General features: G+C 43.1%; 1 protein-coding gene across 2 annotated transcripts in view; it reads right to left on the bottom strand.

The window, feature by feature from the left end:
• Positions 1-3,642: 3,642 nt before the first annotated feature.
• Positions 3,643-24,561, bottom strand: part of DMGDH (dimethylglycine dehydrogenase) — an 86,113-nt gene continuing 65,194 nt past the window's right edge. For both annotated transcript variants that reach the window (XM_068107605.2, XM_078772742.1), the window contains exons 14-16: positions 21,905-21,964; positions 14,304-14,438; positions 3,643-4,225 (exon numbers count right to left, since the gene is read on the bottom strand). In XM_068107605.2, the coding sequence (XP_067963706.2) occupies positions 4,019-4,225; positions 14,304-14,438; positions 21,905-21,964 (402 nt within the window). In that variant the 3' untranslated portion in view covers positions 3,643-4,018. The remainder of the gene's footprint in view (positions 4,226-14,303; positions 14,439-21,904; positions 21,965-24,561) is intronic.

The following is a 24,561-nucleotide window of genomic DNA, read 5'->3' as shown; positions in this document are numbered from 1 at the left end:
AGGTCTTTCACTACAACCACATTGAATGAATGAATGAATGATCGTTTTAAGGCCATTTCTTCCCCGCTAGAGCAGGGGTTGGCCTTGCGGGCCCCATGACAATCATGGTTCCCCGTTTGAGGCAATGTTTTATGGCCGGATGCCCTTCCTGACGCCAACCCTTAGTCGCCTCTTACGATGCGCAGGGATACGGTGCACCTATTCTAAACCGGGATACACACCGGGAAACCACATTAATTACCTCAATTTTAATCCCACCTTCTGTGGGGTTAGCTGGGGAACGTTTTTGGACTAAGTCTTTCACGAACGGGCTGGCGAGGCTTTGACGATCAACTGAATGTGATGGAGATTTTAATTTGTTTAGGGTGCTCGTGATAACTCACCCACTCTTTGCGAAGCACACTGTGAGATCTTTAACCTCCCACAACCAGCACTGGCAGACGGGTTAATCTGACTTGACGTCCTTACGAGGGGCGGCGCACACATTGATGCCTCGCCGTGCATGCAAAACACCAGGGTGACAGTTTATAGCTGTTTTGAGATTCAAAACCAGGAAAGACAGCTCAAAGGCCAGTGTGCATACCTGCATGCTATCCTGCTAGCCCCTATATGGGATGCTTCAGCAGGATGCCAACAATTTCCAGAAGCTGTGGAGTTAAGTCGTTTGTTGAATCTTAAAGGGGAACAACCCAAACACCAAAAAAAATTCTGAAAACCACTGGAAAAAAAAAAGAAAAAGAAAAAAGACAGACATAGAGAGGGAGACACAGAAAGAGAGAAAGACAGACAGATTCTGTGCACGTGTTGTATTTCAAACTTGACGGCCTTGGGTCGTAAATGCAAGGTGCTGGAGAGATAAAGAGCTAAATGTCAATGCACAGACCAGAGATTATTTACGTCTGAAAGTACCAATTATCCATCTATGATGCAGTCATGATACTGCGACGGCCACCGCACAGTTGTCATTTGCTCATTGCCTGTTGTCGAACCGCCAAAACATGGAATAAACCAGGCTTTTCATTTTTTTCCCCCTTTTTTTTCTTTCTTTAACTCACCTGGGATGAAGTCAGGGGAGCTTATGCGATGGCGCGTCGTCTGTCAGTCCATCCGTCCGTAAACACTTGCAACTTCTTCTCCGAAATCGCCAATGGGATTGTGACCAAACCTGACACATGATATTTGTTGTGTTGTGACTAAAATTTGTTCACTGCATTAAAAAAAAAATCAGGGTCTAAGTGGATCCAGTTTTGACCCCCTAAAATAGGAATTTGCTTTTTCCTCAAACTACACACACTTTCGATGAAACTTGACTACAACCTTCACCCCCCATAATGTGCAGAAGTTTTTTCACGGCACGAAGACAATCGAAGTCTAAGGGGGTCGACGGGAGGTCAAAGTGGGTCCAGGTTTGACCCCCCAAAATATGTTGGTATTATTCTACATGCTGTGCTGTATCTTCCAGCAAGCATTGAAATTGTTTTAAAATACCTTTCGTCAGTGCCGTATACTGTTTATTCTACCAGGTGAGCGCCAGGGGTATTGCTACTGTTTTTTTTAATTTTTAATATGAATCTCCTAAAATGAAAATGACGAGCGAGGAGCCAGGGCTGTCAAAGGAGAGTATTTCCAGCAGGAATGGGAAAGCTAATTTATTTTTATGAATATCAAAGACAAGAGCATCAGTTTCATTTGTCATCAGAATGTAGTTTTGAGTAAAAGAGGTAATTTGGAGCTCCATCACATGACGATGCATCACCTGACGATGCTCAACAGTCACTTTTTGAAACCTGCAGCTTAAGGCAAGGAGTCTTTTCGCATTAGCAATCTGCTGGCGAAACATAAGAAACCATTCACCAATGGCGAAGTTGAGGAGGCTATGACGGTTGCTGTCGACACCTTGTTTAAAGATTTTAAAAACAAAGATGAAATTACGACTCAAGGGCATGCCACTTGGTGCTTTACTCCAGCCAGAAGGCTGGAATCGCTGTCCGAGGATGCATCTCAGCAAATACACCAAGACTTAGACACTGAATGTTTCTTACGGACATAACACCATAGCGGCATAAATTCAACGAGCTGAATCGCGAACTGCAGGAGAGGGACAGGGACTTGTCACACATGATCAGTTCGGTGAATGCGTTGAAGTTGAAACTGGGCCTGTGGTCCTCCAGTGTTAAAGAACAACGTGACAGAGCACTTCCTAAATCTTGAGAAAATCCTCCAAAACAGAGAAAGGGGTCCATCCAAATAAATTTTGTGACCACCTGAACTGATTGGAAAAGGAATTCAACAGTCCATTCCAGAAGTTAGGAAGAAGAAATGTGGGCAAGGGGGTTAACAAGGGGAGATGTAGAAAATAGGGAAAAATGGAGAAGATTGTTAAGGGGTCCGCAAGGCTAACCCCCGCTGTAGCAGGGAAAATGGCTTTAAAATGCTTGTTGTTGTATTCCAGGTAATAGACAAGATGGAAAAAATTATTGTTTGTCTCATCCTTTTCTTCGAGTGGACATCGGAGAATTGACAGCAAAATTTCAGCAGGTGTTTGGACAAAGCAGTGGACTTGACATGGAGATGATCACCAAGCAAAATGGCAGAGCTGAAAGCGAGGTCAAGGGACAGACTTTTTTGGGGACTTGTAAGCAGAGAGAAGTACCCTCTTCTGACATCCTGTACACTCCAGCTGAAGGCCTACTTTAGTTCCACATACCTGTGATCAAGTTCAACTATTGCACTCATCTCACAGATGCCCCATCTGATGGCCTGTATGAGACTGGCCATCTCAAACTATGACCCACACTACAAAGCACTCTCAAAAAGTGTGTAAGCACAGGTGTCACACAACGAATAGGTGAGTGTTATGCATAGCATACATTTTTGGGAGTTTTCGTAAAGTATAATTTTTAAGGATAGATCTTGTGTTGCATTTATATTCTAAAAGTGATCTAGTGTTTAAAAGTTTGAATACCACCACCTGAGTGTCGATTTTCGATTTCGCCAGTGACATCACACGATGAACTCGCCTTGATCCAAATGGCGGTTTATATAGAAAAGTGTATTTCGAGCTTGGATTTTAATACTTATTCCACCGACATTAGCGAAATCTGAAGGTTCTCAGCATGTTGAAACAGATCAGTGGGATTTTGAAGAAATTATTGCAGACAAGATTAGTGATGGAAACGCTTTTGGAGGAATTGTGGAGCCGTATCGTTTTGAGCCTTGTGCAAGCGATTCAGACAAAGATGGTGTTGGTGTAGATGGCGGTGTTAGTCGTGCGGATGAAAACGCCGGTCTTTTGTTCACTACAAATTGGTAGGTGTTGTTTTTCCGTTCAATTGACGATTTATCAGGGATTTTATATTAATTGATAAATCAGTGTTATTACTCCAGAAGAAATACGGCACAGCACGGACATCACCCAGGCACACTCGGACACTGCCGACCAAATGGGCGACGAATGCTTTGTCCCTCCATAGCAGGCTGACCCGGTGTCCTGTAAGTTACAGGATCGTCCCGTTTCTTACTTTTCCAGGACGCCATTTGTGTCTGCTCGTGCTGTGTTGTGTCCCACCATTGTGTCCGTGCCATTTTGTGCCATGTCAATGTCTCCGCACCACTTGTATAAACACCACGTTTCACAAGCACAAGTGTTACAAGTTTTAACACGATTTGATGATCATAACTGAATACAATAGAACATTGCAATTCATCATTTTGAATTGAGTGCCTGTTTACATCATTTGGGCCAGTGTAAGTTCCTGGTCCAATTTGTGCAATATAAAAAAAAAATCCTGAATGCAAATGGACATTAGTTACTAAAAGAAAGCAAAAAATAAATTTTTTTTAATTCGGTGCAAGACAACAACACCCAAATTTCAAGACAGTTTGTACTGTAATTGATTGCATTGTAATTAACTTCAGGCCATGCATTACTAAAAGGTGCTCTAGGCCGTGTGGAGTTCACACAGGATGTAAGGAGGACAAAATGATAATAATAAAAATAATAAAGGGCTCCCAGTTATCAGAGGCACCCTGCATAACGTTCGCTCTTCCTGCGTGCTTCAGTGGGGATCAGCGGCTCTTGAACGACACGTGCAGGGTAGCGCTTCCCCAGGAGTTCTACGTGCAGCGTCAGTCCGGGTGTGGCCAGCGCAGTGGAGACATATGCAAACGCTATGCTCTGTTGGCTCGTGAAGCTGTAAGCACCGGACGTCGTGTTCCCGACCACCTGTTGGTACAATCGGCCACCATGAAAAGGACGCCATTCACAAGGAAGCTTTTTATCCCATAGAATAACTTGTACATAAATCGCACGCAGGACCTTTATACAAAAAAAAAAAAAACTAGAACGGGCACTCGGTAGAGCGCATACCTTCGCCGCAGCTACTGTTCTGTACTTGGCATGGGAGTGTAGGGAACAGAACAACAAAAATACGATTTTGACCTTTTCGTGACCTTGACCTTGACCTTTGACCCGATTGCTCCCAAAATCTAATCAAATGTGTCCCGTATAATAACCAATCATCCCACCAAATTTCATGCAATTCGGTTGAATACTTTTTGAGTTATGCGAATAACATACACACACACACACACACAGACATACAAATAAAAATACACAGCGATCAAAACATAACCTTCCGCTTTTGCGAAGGTAATAAATACACAGCGATCAAAACATAACCTTCCGCTTTTGCGAAGGTAATTAACCTGAAATTGCAGACAGAATTATTTATTTTATCTGAGAAGCTAAACGAATCTTCTTCTTCTTTAGTACCTCAAACTTTATGTGAAATGCGATCGATTTTTAAAAATCAGAATTTGAGCAAATCTGTTTCATTCGTCTGTTAATATGCCTCCCCGATTGACAAATCTGAAATTTGAATTTCATTTGAGGTTGAAATGATTGCGGGAGATCGCGTTATAGTGATGACGTCTTGGATGGACATCCTCTTCTTCAGTCGCTCATAACTTTGAGTGAAATACGATCGAGTTAAAAATAGTCAGAATTTGAGCAAATCTGTTTCATTCGTTTGTTAATATGCCTCATCTCTTGACAAATCTGCAATTATAATTTTTTTTGAGGTTGAAATGATCGCGGGAGATTGCGTTATAGTGATGACGTCCTGGATGGACATCTTCTTCTTCAGTCGCGCATAACTTTGAGTGAAATACGATCGAGTTAAAAATAGTCAGAATTTGAGCAAATCTGTTTCATTCGTTTGTTAATATGCCTCATCTCTTGACAAATCTGCAATTATAATTTTTTTTGAGGTTGAAATGATCGCGGGAGATCGCGTTATAGTGATGACGTCCTGGATGGACATCTTCTTCTTCAGTCGCTCATAACTTTGAGTGAAATACGATCGAGTTAAAAATAGTCAGAATTTGAGCAAATCTGTTTCCCAAAATCTAATCAAATGTGTCCCGTATAATAACCAATCATCCCACCAAATTTCATGCAATTCGGTTGAATACTTTTTGAGTTATGCGATTAACATACACACACACAGACATACAAATAAATACACAGCGATCAAAACATAACCTTCCGCTTTTGCGAAGGTAAAAATACACAGCGATCAAAACATAACCTTCCGCTTTTGCGAAGGTAAAAACAACGACATTAGTGGGCACCGGTGCACTTTTGATTGAATTGCAAGGACGTCTGTAGACAAAAGAAGGCACGCAATAATATGTAGGATTTAAACATTAGGCATGAGCTTTATGACCAGATGGGAATACCAAACAAGCAAACTCAGTTATTCAGAAACAAACAGATTTTTTTTTAAACATTTTCCCTTCTGTGTTTTCCCGAAACTTCCCCTAAATGCCTCCTTTCCCCTTTTCTAACCTAGCCCAGCAGATATGTGAAAAAATTGTGCTTTTGGTGATACAAGCATGAAATTTTGAACACTGATAGAGCATACTACTAGGAAGATTTTTGGATATAGGGGCATTCAAATCTTTTCCTAGGGACAAAATGGCGGCCATTTTAAAAATGGCCGTTTACGGATAATAAGATACACAGTACCGATGTCTATAAAACTAGATTTACTTATTGCTCAAGCACACCTATGATGTTTTTTTCACGTAAACAGGTTGTAAGATCATAATTAAATGTCAACAAACTCACATAACATTTATTTGGTCCTTATTCTTTACAAAAATAATTACTTTTTGAGCTATTTTGAGCAAACTCCAGAAACACAATGGAAATGAAGTGAAAATGCCACATTAACGCTGTGGAAGTGACTTTCACTATAAAACAGTCTACAAAACAGTCTTCCACATGTTTGTGTATATGTAACAGGTGTGTTATTCCTCCTGTATACTATCGTGTGCACTCCCCTGCACAGTGACACAGAGCTGAGCACTGGAGTGCGGCCTTAACACACTTGCACTGTTTCCTGCAACCCTTCTTGCATCCACATCTAATCAATTGTCGGCATGCCTCAGTTGCCTTTGTGAGGGTTGTCCAATATATCCCCCAGCCGTTATTACTCTGTTTCCAACCCCATTCACTTGGCGATGGGAGCTCAGGTGCGCAAATCATCATCTGGCCCCAACAAAAGCCGGCTTGGTAGGCAGCTCTCTTGATGTGTTGTCTGAGGGCTTCTTGCGTTGGTGGGATAGCCTCTATTGATCTACCAGTCTGGGTGAAGAGATGCTTGCGGGCATCGTTAACATGTTCCTGGCTGCTTGTTCGATCGTAGAGCAGAACAACAAAACGCTCCAGTGGATCCATGTTGTCATTTGCAGTTGAAATGGTTGGTGTGGCAGCCAGTGCGCAGAAAGCTGAGGTGACCTCATCATAGGCTTTCCATGTTTCCCATGCTGTTTTCTTCCCCCTTCCGCCGAAGCAGGACACGGTGTCACACCCAGTGAAGGCGTGGAAGAATGGCAACCCTCGGCACTTGTTTGGTCCCAGTGCCACAGCCATCTCGTGAGCTGCCAAGTGCCTGAAATTCTTCCCTGTGCCAAAAGCAACCCAGAGTTCATCGATGTCAAGATATCCAGTTGCTGCCACTGCAAGGATCAAAACATCTGTGTCCACTGTGCGGATTGACACCTTGGTATAGCCCTGTCTGACTGCATCTTGGACATGGAGTAGTATCCTTGTATCTGCCTCCTCGTGACTACACGGGGAAAGACCAGTAACATCTCGTGGCTGTGTACAAAAAACTTCTTTGTGGTTTGTGGTGACGATTTGCTTGTCAGTCTCAATGTTTGCTATCCTCGTTGCTAGAAAGTCAAACAACTCCACCTTGTTCTCGTCTAGGCGAAGGAAGGCCTGCCAGTTTCGAGGGATGGAACTAGATGGCTCAACTCGTCTCCTGGTGCCTTTACCCCTCGTCTTCCTGGTGTCGGCTTTCAAACTGTCTGGGAAATATTCATCCCAGATAATATCAACCCTGCTCTTATTTTGTATCTGAGATGTGATGTATGGCAAGAATACTAGTGATGCATACTCAGAGAAGGTCTTCGCATTACGAGGTGCCAGCATGTTCACGATGGCTGCTCCATCCAGGATCATGACTTCAACAGGGGGGCTTACATCATCATTTTCCCGTGAGGTGATCAGATCTTCTAAGCACCCAACCAGATCAGACTTGGTTCCAAGCCGGATTTTGCCCATTTGTGACAATGCAGGGGGACAAGCTTGGTTTTCATGTGCAAAGAATTCATCAAGATCTCCATTCCGTGTCTGGGATGCAATAAACAGCCTGGAGAACAGAACGCAGTCATTCTTCAGAGATACCACCTTCAACTCTGTTCTTGACTTCTCTCTGACTGGGGGTCGGCTGAAGAGAGGGAGATTGTTTCTTTTTATTGGGTCAGTGATAGGCTTTGTCTGATGTACAAGCCTCTCGTTCACATATGTGTCATACTGTTCTTTTCCCAGCTTCTCGATCTGGTAAAGGGTGTTGATGACTGCTGGGTCTGCCAGGTCTCTGCTGTCTAGCACCAAGAGATCTTTGCTGTCGTCACAGAATGGGTTCCCCATCTCTCCTATGACACGGGTGAGTGCTCTCACATCTCGAGCAAAGGCTACCTGCGTGTGCTTTGTCTGTTCATGGTGTTTTAGTTCAGTTTTCCTAATTCTTTTTTCTGTTGTGGCCTCGAACTTATAGATCAGTTTGGCCATCTCTGGACCAGACACCATCCATCGGCGCAAAGCTGCAGCATTCTCCGTAAGACCTACAGCCCCTCCATCATCTTTCACCAATGCATTATTTTGCTCGTGTGCCTGGTCTAAGGCTATGGCAGAGAATGCACGTGTAGTCTTCTTCATGGTGAAGTTTCCTGCCAGAAACTGTGCGTATACAGTTGGATGCTTTGTTGCAAGTGTCACCATGTCGCGCAAGTGAACTGGGATCCACCTGGCATAGTTTGTATGTCCCAAGGCGAAGAACCATGGTACAAGCTTGGTCAGAGCATCAGTGTACAGTTGGAAGTTTCCTTCACGGACGGATCTCACATAGATCAGGACTGCCAGTTCTAGCTGCATAATTAGGAACCAGAACTGAAACTGTGGACTTGCATTGGCTTGTTCACCGCACCAGTCATCTAGTGGTATCGTATCCTGTCCCTCATCTAGTCCACTGGTGTACTGGCTGTAGGCTTCCTTCAGGAGAAGATAGAGAGTACTGGCTGTGACTTGGTGTGCTCGTCGTGTGCGTGTCACATGGGTCACTTTCAGGAAGGAATCAGCAGTACCACTTGTAGCAACCCCTGCAAGCATCAGAACGCCTGTCCACCCACTGCTATCCAGAAGGTCACCGAGGGTTTTCCATGCTGCCATCTCAATATGGAGTCCACCAAAGACCATGACGAAGTGATCTTCTCCGTGTGTTTCTGGCCATCTCCATTGGATCTGTTTGGCAAGTGTGTACAGTGGCTGATCAAGTGTGATTACAGGAATCTGACCTGGATTCAGAATATCGATTGCTTTCTTGATGACATCCATGGAGTGACGAATCATTGCCACAGATTTTGCCTGGTCATAGAAGAGAGGCAGCAATGAAGTTAAGGCCACACTACACTCTGGTTCTTCTGGAATAGACTGCTTGCTGGCATGGTATCCAGCCCATGATACTGTCTCGTCTCCCTTAAGTGGTGTGTCAGATAGCACTGTCTTCTCCATCTGCTCCAGCCACCTGTCAAAATGCAAGATAATGAACACAATTAAGAACAAACAAGTCCACACAAGTTAACAAGTCTTGGTTATTTAGGTACACATATAACTGTCCACAGTTCAAACACAATAATCAGTTACCTGTACTCAATCTGCATTGCTTCAGGGATGAGTTGGCAGTTGCTTTTGTTGGGACCCGCTAGCTTGGGTACAGGTGGGTCACATTTACCCAGAACAACAGGAGGTACGATGGTGTATGACTGTGGCAGGTGTGCATCTGTTGTTGATGTGTCATCTGGGTTTACCCGTTGAACTCCACGGCTATCGCTATTTGGGTGCTGGAAAAGTGAAATGCCAGTGCCATGGAAGGAGTCGTGGGCACTTGTTGAACTGGGGTTATGATCAATGTTATCCACTGCCCCAGTTGTGAAGAGGTCACTTTTTAGCTCAGGGGGGCAAACTGTACCCTCATTTTGGAAGAAATGGCAGATTCTGTTCCCCAAGTCCGTGGAGATGCTAAGCACCCTGTCATAGGAGATCGAGAGACCCAGGTTGAACATAGTATCAACCAGGTCTCTTTTTCGAGTCTTTGTGTGGATAAGGGTGCCCAGGTACACAGGCAGGGGAGTCTCCCGATTGTGACTGTGCCTCGTGGACGTGGTAGTACTGCTACTCTCTCTGCGGCGTGAGTAACTGTTGAACATAAGGAGTTGTGAGATTGTGAGAGTAGGTGTTGATACCGACGAGTGGCTTGACTGCTCTTGGATGTTAGGACCATTCAAGATCATAGAAACTAGTGATACAAGCGAATTAGGTACCGAATGTTCTTGGCAGTGGGCTTCAAATGAACCACTAAATGTTGAGTTCATTTTCAACATGTCTCTACGAACTATATTTGCGGCTCTAGCAAGACAAACTCCATCACTGTCAGTGTCGTGATCACATGCCTTCTGAAGGGCTGAGCCAACATCCTGGTTGAAAGCAAGCAGAATATCTCGACCGGACATGTGCTCCTCTAGGTCTGGAAAATATGTCATGATTCGATCTTTGAGTTTGGTGGAGTGGACACGCCTGGTCAAGACTGTTCCAAGCTGTTCCAGCCTGGTGGTGTATAGTCTTGCTAGGTCTACCAGCTTGAACACTGGTGTCACAAGAGCATCTGTGCGGGCATCATCGATGTAGGACACTAGCTCTCCAAGTGCTATACCGTGATTGATATCATCTTGTTCATTCAGTGTTGTGCTTGTGGCCCTTGCTTTGTTATAAAGTGACACCAGACACTTCACGTGGTACTGTGCATCTTGTGCTATAAGGTCACCTGCACTCAGTTTAGCAAGAAGTGCCTGATCTCCTAGTTTCAGGGCAACTGTCCTGACATGTTTATCGAGGTCGAAGGTGGAAGCTTTTCGCAGAGAATTAGTACCCGCTGGTTTGTCACAAAAGAAACACTTTTCAGGCTGTGGCTGTGTGTGGTCTACATGTACTCTGTGACGGGTGTACTTTCTTGAGACACTTGCGGTTTCTTCACTAGACGTTTCTCTTTTTTGTGCCCGATGCAGTTCAGTTTTGTTGTATTTCAGTCTGCATGAATCATGCCACTTAGCCTTGTGGCTCTGGAAGGTTGACTGGATACCTTCACCATCGTCCAGGTGGGACAGTTCTAGAGATTTTGGCAGGCAGCCCATCTGGCTGAAGGTGAGGAGATAATCTGCAAGAGTTTGGTATCCGGACCCTGTGGTTCGCTTGGAATCAGCTGGACAGGCAAGGGCCTCATCGGTGACCTCCTGACATAACACACACTTCTCCCAATCTGTCAGATAAGGCATGTTTGTTCCAGATGTACTAGGGCTTTGGGGGTCTAATAGCTTGAAATTTTTGTTGGCCATTGTCAATTAAGCATTATCCACCACCACCATCCAATCAATATACAAATTGGGAACCAAATCTAGGTAGCTACTACAGTCAATGAGCGAAGGTGCAGTGCAGTCGAGTTATCATCTGAAAAAGAAATACATACATTATTATCATAAATATAGTAATTCGCTTTCGTAACTTTTCACTAGCCTTGCATTGTTCCTTATAGTCACCTAGTCTATGATAGGAAAGTTCATAAAGCTACATCAAAGTTGTTCATATAAAGGTATTGAACCAAAATTACACCCAGGAGAAATCAGATAGTCATGCAAAGTTAAATAATTAAACCGCTAGACCAGTCCTGTCTATTGCAATGGTAAACCATTTGTTCTGCCCCTTATAGGCCACCGTAGATTCCAATTTTGAACCCAGTATGAAGGTATTGCATAGCATGTACATGACAATTTATAATATGCTCATTACATTGTGTTTCAATAGCAGCACAAATGACAAGTCTGAAATAATAGGTAAATATGTCCTTCTTAGCCGCCATTTTGTAAAATGGCCGCCATTTTGGGCCAAGGAGAAATCTGGAATGCCCCTACATCCAAATTTCACTGTAAGGGTATGCCCTAACTGTGTGCCAAGTTTCATGCTTGTATCATCAAAGGCACAATTCTACCACAATTCTTCACATATCTGCCGGACTAACCTCTTTCCTTCGTCCTCTGTTGTTCAAAATTCATTCTTGTCATTTTTCCACTTCACTTTTCATACATTTTGTATGAGTTTCATACAAAATCATGAGTTTGGCTTCTAATGAGTCTCCAAGTTAAATAACCTGTCAAAACTTTGCAAATGGCATCTTTGAATATTTTTGATACGAGGCACTTCATCCAATTATCTTTCAATTATAGTAGCCAATTATTCATTTGTAGTAACTAGAAACACCCAATCCCTTCTGAATTATTTTACAAAATAATTAAAAAAGAAATACATAATATATCATTTACATAAGTATGCAACACTGGGTCAATAAATTGGTCTTTCCACAGATTCTCAATGGGATTCAAATCTGGGCTTTGGCTGGGCCACTCGAGGATTTTCACGTTCTTGTTCTGAAGCCATTCCAGTGTTGCTTTGGCTGTTTGCTTGGGGTCATTGTCCTGTTGGAATGTAAATCTTGAAAAAGCCGAATGCCACAACTCTGTTTACCTCAAAATCTTGTGTCTCAAACCCATCTCTCTCTGTACCCACCTTACCCAGTCGAACCCAGCTGCTCCTGTACTCTGTGTCCTTCTCTCCTGACAAGGTGGAGAAGTTTTTGTCAAACCTCGACTCTGATTCTGCAGCTGGACCAGACGACATCAGCCCACGGGTCCTAAAATCCTGCTCTGCCGCTCTATCTCACCCTCTCTCTGTTCTCTTCACCCTCTTTTGCTCAAGGTCATCTACCAGCATCTTGGAAATCAGCAAACATTACCGCTTTACACAAAAAGGTGCAAAAACAGATCCTTGCAACTACAGACCAATCAGCCTGCTACCAATAATCAGCAAGGTCATGGAATGGTCATGCTTCCTCTTCTCCAATGGCTTGATCTCGGATCATCAATTTGGATTCAGACCAGGTCACTCTACTCTGGACATGCTGCTTCTGCTGTCTCAACAATGGATGTAGGCCCTCAATGCCAAACAGGAAATCAGAGCTGTCTCCCTTGACATAGCTCGTGCTTTCGATATGGTCTGGCACCCCGCCATGCTCACCAAACTCTCCTCCTATGGTATCGATAGTACCTCTGTTAAAACATCCAAATCCACCTCTTTCAATCTCCAACTTCTTTCCAGAAATTCCTAATAGTGTTCATTTGCTTTATGCCGTGTACACTTCCCCCTGCCTACCCCACCCCCTCGAGCCCCCTCCCACTCCCCCACCCCCCAGTCCTCTCCCTTCCACAGATCTACCGATGTCGCTGTTCTTTACTGTTGTTGTGCTTGCATGCTTCCCTCTCTCTCCCCCTCTTGTCTCGCACTCCATCTTTGTCATAGTCTAACGTCTTTTGCACTCTGAAGCAGGTTCTCCTAAAAAGATTTCTATATTTGGATCCATTCATTTTCCATCTATCCTTACAAGTCTCCCAGTCCATGCCACTGAAAAGCATCCCCATAGCATGATGCTGCCACCACCCTGCATCACAGTAGGGATGGTGTTAGATGGGTGATGAGCTGTGCTCTGTTTCTGTCAGATGTAACGCTTTGTATTCCGGCCAAATGGTTCAATTTTCATCTCATTGGACTAAATAATATTTTGCCTCATGCTCTGAGTTTAGATCAGTGACAAAAAAAAAATCTCAATTTAATCCATTTTAAATTCAGGCTGTAACAACAAAATGTGAAGAAAAAAAAAATCAAGTGGTGTGAATACTTTCTGAAGGCAGTGCATGTGAGAGTTGGTCATCAAATTTGATAACTGATCAGGGTTATAGCGTCCATGGTTTAACTGTTCATCTCCACGATGGACCACGACCATGACCACTATAACCCAGTGTGATGGATGTGGTTTAAGGAAACAGAGTTTGAGGAACCCTCTACCACTGATACCCCTTCCCTGTTTTTCTACACCCTCTCTCCACCCCCTGCACCTCCCCCTCCAATGTATTACCATGGAGGTGTGACCATTTTCCAAAGAAAAAATATATTAAATCAAATCAATACAATATGTGTGTTTTTATATATGTATATGTATATATAATCGCACTGATACGGCCCTGTTCCTTCCCCATTGTTCTCCCCTCACTCCCGCCAATGTTGAGGGTTGATCGATTGGACAAATGGGGTGTTCACTCTTATTCTGATCACCCCACAAACCCTTCCTTTGTCTACCCACTCCTCCCAAACCTCCTCTCTTCTATCTTCCCTTTTTCTTTTCTTTTTTTCTCATTTCGGTAACCCCTCCCTCCTGTGCTCAAGTTGTAATTATATAGGCCCTAACACAACTGTTTCCATCATTTAAGCCAAATAATTTGCATATTCTGATACCAGCTGTGCTCGCACACAGATCCAACACAATTCGATGATGCACTCTGCCGTCCATGACCCTGTCCTGCACCACCAACTGGATTCCAACTTGGAGCAGAAGGCACATGGACGCAGTTAGCATAAGGAAAAGGAACATGACGTAAAAAATTCATCGGTGTAAAATGTTACCTTTGTTAATTACTGCTTTTGCACGAAACAATTGTGGAACATTCTAATCGACAGAGCTTGTCAATTTTTTATTGAAAATTTTGCTCCAGCTTAATTTTAGGTAACGTACCTCATCTTCGTACCAAACGGTCTCGTTGCCCTCTGCATCAATATCGTCTGTGTCAATGCTTAGAAAAACCAACTTCTGTGGCAATCCAGCCTTCTTTATCTCCATCAATGCCTTTTTCCCAATGAAGTCGGCATCCTGTAAACACAAAAGCCCAATGAGTTGTTTGGAGATTTGATACCATCTTCTCTGCTTGTAAGATATAGCTTGGAGGTGTGCACAACTCACCTTTGAGCTATGGGTTGAAATCTCGACCCAGCTATAAACTATCAATTCCAACTCGATTGCCCAAATTGTCTTTCTCTTAATTGGAGAGAAAAGATGGCATTGCTGGCATCCCGAGTGCTTTGGAAAGTGACGTCACTTCCCCCCAAATTCTTAAGATATCAGAAGCGTTATGTAATACAGTTGAAAGCCACAACACAACAAAGACTGATACATGCATTGGGACTGGTGCTTCTAAGTACCACCACAAATTACTTGAAGATGTCCTGGGTCTCATCGAATACTATTTACCTTTGCCACCGGTGGTGGACGGAAGTTATGTTTTCACCCCTGTGTGTTTCTATGAAAGCAGCATATCTCAAAAGGTTGTAGAATGATTCGGACTAAACGTAGTGGACAGGTTTGGTGTATGACGAGGACAAATTGATTCGATTTTGGTGAAGATCCAAATCTAGATACGAGAATTTTTGTTTTAATTTTTAAGTGTTTCTTCACCATTGAGTGATAGGGTAAAAATGATATATAGCATGATATTTCAAAGAGTTGTTGACTATTTATGACAAAACTACGTGGATGAGTTGGTTAGTGGACAAGAATGAGCCGATTCAATTTTGGTTCATGTCCGGCTTATCAGTGGAATACAAAATATAAACTGTTCACCCTGGTCAAGGTATGCGCTGCACCAAGTGTGTGGTCATTCTAAGGAGAGGTACAAAACATCTGTCCAACCTCAAAAATGAACTTTTCAAACTTGTCTCCCTCCTCTACAACCTGGTGGTGCCTTCTTATATCTGTCTTTGGCGTCTGGCCCATTCCATCCCTTCAAATTGCACCAGTCAATTCCGCTTGTGAGAAGGCTGAAATGCTCAACTGTTTGCTTCTAAATATTGCGCCCCTAACCCCTCAGTCTTTGTAACCATCCTTCCCAGTCATACCCAACTGCTCCTGGAGTATGTGTCTTTTGCACCTGAGAAAGTGACGAAGGTTCTTTCAGCCTTCGACTGACTCTGCTACTGGACCGGACGGCATCAGCTCACGTGTCCTAAAATCCTGCTCTGCTGCTCTTGCCCTTTCCACCCTATAATTACCCCAGGTCATCTTCCATCTGCTTGGAAATCCACCAACACCACTATGTGACATAAAAAGATGCAAAAACGGATATCCTCAACTACAAACATATCGGCTTACTTCCAATCATCAAGTTCATGGAATCCATCATCTCAGTTGATATTAAATCCTTCCTCATCTCTAACAACCTCATCTCAGATCACCAATTTGGTTTCAGAGCAGGTCACTCCACTTTGGGCATGCTGCTTCTACTCATTTAACAATAGATGGAGGCCTTCAATGCCAGACATGAGATCAGGGCCATCCCTCTGGACATATCTCGTGCTTTTGATGGTCTGCTATCCCACCTTGCTCTCCAAAATGAATCTCTGCATATGGTATCCAAGGCCAACTCCACACATGGCTAGCTGACTCGCTCTACTCTCATAGCCAACGCGTGGCTCTCAATGGAATCCTGTCTCTCCTTGTCAAAGCTGGAGTGCCCCAATGTAGAGTGTACTGGTCCCACTCCTACTCCTGATCTTCATCAATGAGCTCTCTCACTCATACGCTTCTCTTTTTTTCCACCTGTGGAACCAACTTCCACATTCTTTTCAATCTCTTTCTTTCCTCCAGATTTTCAAGACAGCTGTTCACCACCACCTCACATCGTCCCCAATCCAAAACCATGATAATTTCCATGCTCGTTAACTCTCCCCTTCCCCCCCCCCCCCCCACCAACCCAACCTCCAAGCCCTTCTCCTTCCAAGTTTCCAGTTTTTTCCTCCTGTATCCATCTTGTACATCCCATGCATCCTTTCCTGCCCCCCATTCCTCCCACACCTATTTTTTGTCCAAGCCTGTTGCTATCTTGGCCTTCAACTCTGATCTTGGTGTTTCCCACTACACCCCCCCCCCCACCCTTCCATTCCCCCATTCCCACCTCTCCCTCTGTACTATTCCTTTTGTCCTGTTGAATCTTGATCCGTTCAGTGTAATAGCTCTTCCATGAACCTCGACTATGTATACCAAAAAACACCAGGACCAGCTCGTGATCTTCCAGTCAGAGTAGCTATCTGTGGAATACTCTCCATGGAAGGTAGTGGCAGCAGAAACAGAGAGGTTTAAATTTGAATTATATTCAGTTGTGGCCAAAAATATTGGCACCCTTGCACTTTTTTCAAATAATGCACCATTTCTTCCATAAAATTGTTAAAATTAAAAAATATTTTGATATCCACAAATGTATTTCTTGGGTTTGCAGTGGAACAAAACAAAAAAAGCTGAAAAAATTACTAAATCTTAGCTTATTCCATACACAAATCCTAAAATGGTAGAAGTTAGAAATAATTTGATTTCCAGCAGGTGATTCTCCTTTACTTTGGAATTGAACTCACCTATGGTGAGTTGCAGGTGCCTGCAATATAAAAATCACTCATTCAACCAGTTTGAATAGAGAAAAGGAGTCATTCTGCTGTTGTGTGTCACTGCGTGTACCGCAATGAGCATGGAGAAAAGAAAGAAAACCAGAGAATTGTCTGAGGAGGTCAGACACAAAATTGTAACCAAGCATGGACAATCTCAAGGCTACAAGTCCATATCCAGAGACCTTGATGTTCCTGTGTCAACCACACGCAATGTTACCAGGAAGTTTAAGGCCCATGGCACTAGCCAACCTCCCTGGACGTGGCCGTAAGAGAAAACTTGATCGGAGATTGCAGCGAAGGATTGTTCGAATGGTGGAGAAAGCACCTTGATCAACTGCCAAGCAGATTGAAGCTCACCTTCAGACACAAGGTGCGACAGTTTCAACTCACACCATTCGTCGCCAACTCGATGAAAGGGGGGTTCTATGGTAGGAGACCCAGGAGGACACCACTGATAAGAAAGCCCGACTGTGGTTTTCCAAAACAAACCTGAACAAGCCAAACTCCTTCTGGGAGAATGTCCTGTGGACAGTTGAGACCAAATTAGAGCTTTTTGGTAAAGCACACCATCTCATCTCTATGTTTACAGAAAACAAAATGAAGCCTTCAAAGAAAAGAACACCTTCCCTACAGTCAAACATGGAGGAGGTTCAATGATGTTTTGGGGTTGCTGTGCTGCCTCTGGCACTAGGTACCTTGAATGTGTGCATGGCATCATGAAATCAGGAGGTTACCAAGGCATTTTGGAGCTCAATGTTGAACCCAGGGGCAGAAAGCGTCTGCGTCAAAGGTCATGGGTCTTGCAGCAGGACAATGACTCCAAACACACTTCAAAAAGCACCCAGGAATGGTTCAAGACAAAACGATAGACTGTTCTGAAGTGGCCAGCAATGAGTCCAGATCTAAATCCCATTGAACACCTGTGGGGAGATCTGAAAACAGCAGTTGGGAAACAGCAGTCAAATCTGGAAGAACTGGAGCAGTTTGCACAAGAAGAGTGGGCCAAACTGCCAGTAGAGAGGTATAGGAAGCTCATTCATGGCTATAGGAAGCACTTGACTGCAGTTATTTTGTCCAAAGGCTGTGCTACCAAATATTAAGTCTTTGGTGTCAATAATTTTGTCAATGCCATTTCTTTTTATTTTCTGATTAAAAAAAATATATTATGTTCTGAATCAAAAACAAAGGTTCTGTAATATTAACAATGAAATAAAGAATTGTGGAGACCAAATACTTTTGTCAATTTCAACTTATTTTTAGAGAAAATTGTGAGTTATTTGAAAAAAGTGCAAGGGTGCCAATATTTTTGGCCATGACTGTAGGTACCTCAAAGCACTGGGAATAGATGGGGTACATTGATATTCCCAGGAATGCTGGGTACAATGTAGTTATTGTGATGTCTGCCTGTGTTTGTTCATTCCTCCCCCCACAACCTAGTTCACCTCTACACACCCCCTTGGTTTTTTATTTTAAATAATTTCAAATTGTAATGATTTATGTGTTAAAGTAGCCGGATTTCTTCGTCCGTCCCTCTGTTTGTCACTCTTATCGCTGCGACGTCATTACGTCGGGTGTTACGTCCAGGACGTCATTGTGGCGTTACGTCTAGCGCTAAGCTCGGCCTCTACAGACATGCGGGTTATCCCAGCGTCCAGCACTCAACCCATTCCATTACTTCACTGATGACAGTCGAACTCCACGACCCATATATCTTACGTCCGAAGGTGACTGGCTGAATGCAGGATGCTAGGCATCCGTATGAAGGATTTAACAAGATGGCGGTGTAGTGAGGCAGTGTTATGTCTGCGGTCATTACAGCACATTACATCTAGCACTAGGCTAGGCTTTTACAGCGGTGTATTATTCATGACTCGATGAGAATTGCATTTTGTAACTTGGGCAAAAAAACAACGTAACGTCTGAACCCTGGGAACATAAAACAAGAAGACGTCATGCGGAGCACGATACTTGCAAAATACGCCCCCAACCCCACCCCAAGAAAAAAAAATTCCATTGATACAGCAAATTGTCCATGTCATCAAGATTAAAATTGACAATCTTGATCAAAGCTTGGGTCAACAGGAAGAAAAGTGACGATTTTTCAGATGAAAAATGATGATCTTGGAAGGTTGACCTTGAGTTGACCTTTGACCTCAAAAATAGTTCGTTTCCCTATTTAATGACTCAATGTGCAAATGCTGTTCAATTTTCAAGTCAATTCGATGAAAATTGAGGATTTTAGAAATTTGGCCTATGTTGACCTCAAAAATACTTGGTGGTTGAATTCAGTGGCCAGATATGCAAGTCCTCTTCAAATTTCAAGTCAATCGGATGAAAATTGAGGATTTTAGAAATTTGGCCTATGTTGACCTTTTGGCCTATGTTGACCTCAAAAATACTTGGTGGTTGAATTCAGTGACCAGATATGCAAGTCCTCTTCAAATTTCAAGTCAATCGGATGAAAATTGAGGATTTTAGAAACTTGGCCTATGTTGACCTTTTGGCCTATGCTCGCCTAAAATATAATTTGTGGTTGAATTAAGTGACCATATATATAAATCCTCTTAGAAGTTCAAGTCAATCAAATTAAAATTGGTGATTTTAGAAATTTGGCCTGTGTTGACCTTTTAGCCTATGTTGACCTCAAGAATACTTGGTGGTTGAATTCAGTGACCAGATATGCAAGTCCTCTTCAAATTTCAAGTGAATTGGATGAAAATTGAGGATTTTAGAAATTCGGCCTATGCTGACCTCAAAAATACTTGGTGGTTGAATTCAGTGACCAGATATGCAAGTCCTCTTCAAATTTCAAGTCAATCGGAAGAAAATTGAGGATTTTAGAAATTCGGCCTATGTTGACCTCAAAAATACTTGGTGGTTGAATTCAGTGACCAGATATGCAAGTCCTCTTCAAATTTCAAGTCAATCGGATGAAAATTGAGGATTTTAGAAATTTAGCAAAGTTGGTGACCTTTGGCCTATGTTGACCTTTTGACCTATTGACCCCAAAAACAATAGGCTTCTTGCTTTTGACCAACTCTACCATTTGGTGAAGTTTCGTGAAGATCGGTTGAAAGTTGTGACCTGTAGGCCGGTGACAAACAGACAGACAAACAAACAGACAGAACCACAAACACAACCAACCAATATACGTACTTGAAAAATCTTCGATTTTGCAAGTAACAAGTTAATAATATTATTTTTTGGTGAATAAGTGTCGGTATTAGTAAAGTTAATGCTGGGTTGTTGACAGTAAACAAAATGTTTCTCGAATAAAAGAAATACAAATGTAGACTGTCGATAAACGGTATAACTATATTGTAACATATACAAGTTGTGTTGTTCAACTACCATCAGCGAAGCAACAGGTTTATTGCTGGTAATATTTATATAACTGTGTGTGAGTGGGTGCGTATGCACTCCTAAACCGCTACACCGAATGAGTTGAAGTTTGGTGGTTGTACTTCTGGTGTGTCCAGGAAGGTTTTAGGCATTTTTTTTTTTTTTACTTTATATTGTGGGGGAATTCTCTATTTAAATGTGTATCATGTTGCACTGCTCCCAATGAGAGAAATTAAGGTACACCAATAATTATCTACGTTGGAGTATAATGAAAGCAAGACATCATAGCAAAGCCTGTGGACCAAAAGTTATGCATCACTTGAGGCTGACTTTGCTTGTTGCTATTTTTTTCAGAATTGCTTGTTTAATGTGCTTTTGTTGCGTGGATGTGCCTTTTATATCAAAACTAGTAAAAAGCCCGTCAAAAACGACGGTTTGGAACAGTTTATCCGATGGTGCAGTCTCGTGAGCCTGCCACCGTCTGAAGCCTGGGCCTAGTGTCAGGTGTGCTTATATCTTCTTCATTTATTAGACATCCTACGGATGTAAATGAACATTCGATTTACTCTGCGCATGTTGTACATCACGTGCAGTGCATTTCACTTCCTTGCACTTAATGTTTTTTTAAACGCTTCTGTACACCGCCCTTGAGGCTCGGTTTACAAGCCACCGTCTACAATTCCAATGCAAGAGACATGATTACTCTTTTATGAAAAAAGATTGGCCTTAAAAATCTACCCTGATGAAGCGGGACAGACATCTGTACAAACTGACGTTGTGTTTTATATGGTAGGTTGTTTTATACGGATGGTTTTATACCATCCAAATCAACATAATAATGCCAAGAGTAAATATATATAATATTATAATGCAGTACAACACAAAAGAAAATTGTTGCCCTTCCCTCTTTGCCGCTCCCATGGGGAGCAGGGTGTTCCTTGTGGTATGTAACTCTCTGGTGATGCTTCCGGCTGCCCCCATTGTTCTCACCCCCACTCCTCCACCCCCACCAGCTATCAACACGTCCTTTCCCCCCCCCCCCCCCCTCCTCGGTTACCGTAATTTATGTTGAAATCTCGTTAGATTGAATGTTGAAGAAGTGCAGGCTTGATGGATCAAACAGCCTCCTCCTACGTCAACGTCTCTTGTTCATCCTTGTGTGTAACACGTCCATTAATATGTGTGTCCCATCTCCCAGCATTATCATTGGTGGACGTGAAAGATCACAGTGTCTTTCGTGAAGAGTCGGCGATTTATTCCCAGAAGCCTCAACTAATTACAATTTTCTGCCTAAAACTGCGGCTAGAAAGCGGTCTGGTCCTCTTGTATATCCCTCGACACCAGGTTACGCCGCTTGCTATGTTACAGTGGGGTTTCTGTCTGGGCAGCAGCTCCTACACTATAAATAAATTCACGTTCCTCTGGTGTTCGCACGGGACCTGCCATCTTAGGCTATGAAGGCTAACCATGAAGATGATCTTGTCACATTCTTTCATGCTTCCTTTCACCTTAAAAAAAAAAAACCTTTTCTATTCCACTTTGAGGGTAAAACAAAACGTTTACCTTCGTCATCTTGATAAAGGGCTTCAGCCCAGCTTCCAGGGGGTTTCTGTCACAATTCATCTGTAATGGCAGGCACAGGAAAGGTTGTGCTGTGATACTATACACGTATTAATTTGATTAGTGAGATACCCGTGCTAAGCACGGGTGGGAGGCCAGAAGCAAACAGACAATGCAGAAACGGCAAATGCGAAAGCATGAAACCAATAAATTCCACATTCCTGTAGCACCTTCAGTCGCACGTCAGACATGGACACTGGACAGCAAGTTCATGAAGGACTTCCATGAAAAACGTACCCGTTCGCAAACAAACAGGTACGTGTGTTCCATACCCAGTCATGGCAAATCTGCATATGGCGATCCGCGAATTCACGTTTAGAAAGTAGAAACCGTCACGGCATGTTGTCATTCACTTGAACTCGATATCTCTTTTTTCATTCCAAACAGCATAACTCCAATCACAAATTAAATAACATTCATATAAAAAATAAACTTTTAACAACATTTGTGACATAAACAAATATTTAAATCCTGATGTGAAGTTTTGTACGGTTGGGTGAACACAATTACGAATTCAAAATCGTAATTGTATTCACTCAATTCCAAACATCAATTGATACTTTAACAAAATGATTAACACAATTAACGTTTAACGATTTAGCATAACGATTGAATGACGGTTGTATTGGGATATTATCAAACCCGCAAATTGCCGTCATCTGTCCAATTCCGCATTCGTGGCAGGTTAATAATTCTCATCAAAATCTAAACAGTATTTGTAGAATTTCAACAAAAGCCACATCACTGTTCATATCGGGAAATATTATTCCATCGTGTTTGGAAAAACTGGAAAATTAGAAAATTGGGAAAAGATTGGAAAAACAACAAAGCCTATTTTACTCCAAGGGGTCCCAGGAATACCCACCCAAAATATCGTTGCAATCGGTTCAGCCGTTTTTGCAGTACCTTCGAACGAACATTTGGTGAATTATACTAAACAACAACAACAACAACATGCATTTTAAGGCCATTTTCCCTGCTAGAGCGGGGGTTAGCCTTGTGGTCCCCATGATAATCTTCTCCATCTTGCCCTATGTTCTGCATCTCTCCTTGTTAACCCCCTTGCCCGCATTTCTTCTTCCACCATCTTTAGCCAAGTCTTTCTCGGTCTTCCCCGTCCTCTACTTCCTTCTACATTCATTTCCATCACTCTTCTCAACCAGTCACTTTCATCCTTCCTCAACACATGACCAAACCATCTCAACCTGTTCCTCTTCACAGCATCAATCACAGGCTCTATTCCCATCATTTTTCGCAATTCATCATTTGTCTTCCTCTCTTTCAACGATACTCCGCACATCCATCGAACCATTCGCATTTCCACCCTTTCCAACCTTTGTTGCTGCTCTACGTTCATGACCCATGTCTCGCTCCCATAAATCATAACACTTCTCACACATGCAGCATACACCTTTCCCTTCAGCTTCAACGACACTCCCCTCATCAGCACACCACTCAGTTCCCGAAACTTCTTCCATGCACATCTCACTCGAGCAACCGTTGCCGAGTCTGATCCACCTTCTCCATTCAGCATGTCTCAGTGGTAGCAAAATGTTTTCACACCTTCCAGCTTCACACCGTCTCCAAGATCCAACTCAACATTTCCTCCATCTGCAGCTCCCTCTGTGCACATCTTACATTTGAATGTAGCTGCCACACTGGTTAATGACCCTCTCAGACCACTACATTTTTGATGAACCCACTCAGTGCACATTGTACATTGAATGGAGTTCACTCCGACACCATTCCTGCACACAGCACAGGGCCACTTCCCAGTTCTTTCCACCTCACCACATGCTTTACCACTTGCCATCACCTTCTGCATTTTGTCGATCTTCACTTTCCTCCTTATCCTCCTCTCCAACACCCTTTCCAATACCTTCATTCCATGCTCCAATAACTTTATCGTTCGGTACGAGCCACACTCTAGAGGGTCACCTTTCCCCTTGTATAGAGGGACGAGGGTACTCAGTTCCCAATCCACTGGAATGCGGCCTTCTTTCACCGCCAGATTACAGATCTCTGTCATTCTCTTCACACCCCAACTTCCTGCTGCCTTCAACATATCTCCCACAACTCCCGTCGGCCCTCACGCTTTTCTACTCTTCATTGCTTTTATCGCTTCCTCAACCTTCTCAGTTATCTTCTCTGCCGGTCCTAAAACTGGGTTACTCTCTATGTTGCCATCCCATTCATTCTCTGTATTCAACAGCATTTCCATATATCTTTTCCATCTTCCTTTAATTCCATCTGGGTCCACAACGATTTGTCCCACTTCATCCTTCAAGCAACTCACCCCCATCACATCACACCTCTCTTTCGCTATGTGCTTTGCAATCCTGAATACTGCTGTCTGACCCTCTTCCGAATCCAAGCGTTCTCCGAACATTTTCCTCCATGCCTCCTGCGACTTTGCTACCTCTTTCTTTGCAGCCTTCCTGGCTGCCTTATAACTTTCATGCTCTGCTGTTTCTGCTCCCCTACCCTTCGCCTTCTGCCACTCCTTGAACTTCTTCCTCTTCTCGTCAATCCTCTTTCCAACTTCATCATCCCACCACCATGTTTCCGAGGGTCTCGGTGGTCCTTTTGTCCATCCACAT

The sequence above is a fragment of the Myxine glutinosa genome, chromosome 2 (genome assembly GCF_964187855.1).
Source record: "Myxine glutinosa chromosome 2, kmMyxGlut1.1, whole genome shotgun sequence".
Lineage (NCBI taxonomy): Eukaryota > Metazoa > Chordata > Myxini > Myxiniformes > Myxinidae > Myxine > Myxine glutinosa.
The sequence above is the reverse complement of the archived record's forward strand: the minus strand, read 5'-3'. Positions and strand labels throughout refer to the sequence as shown.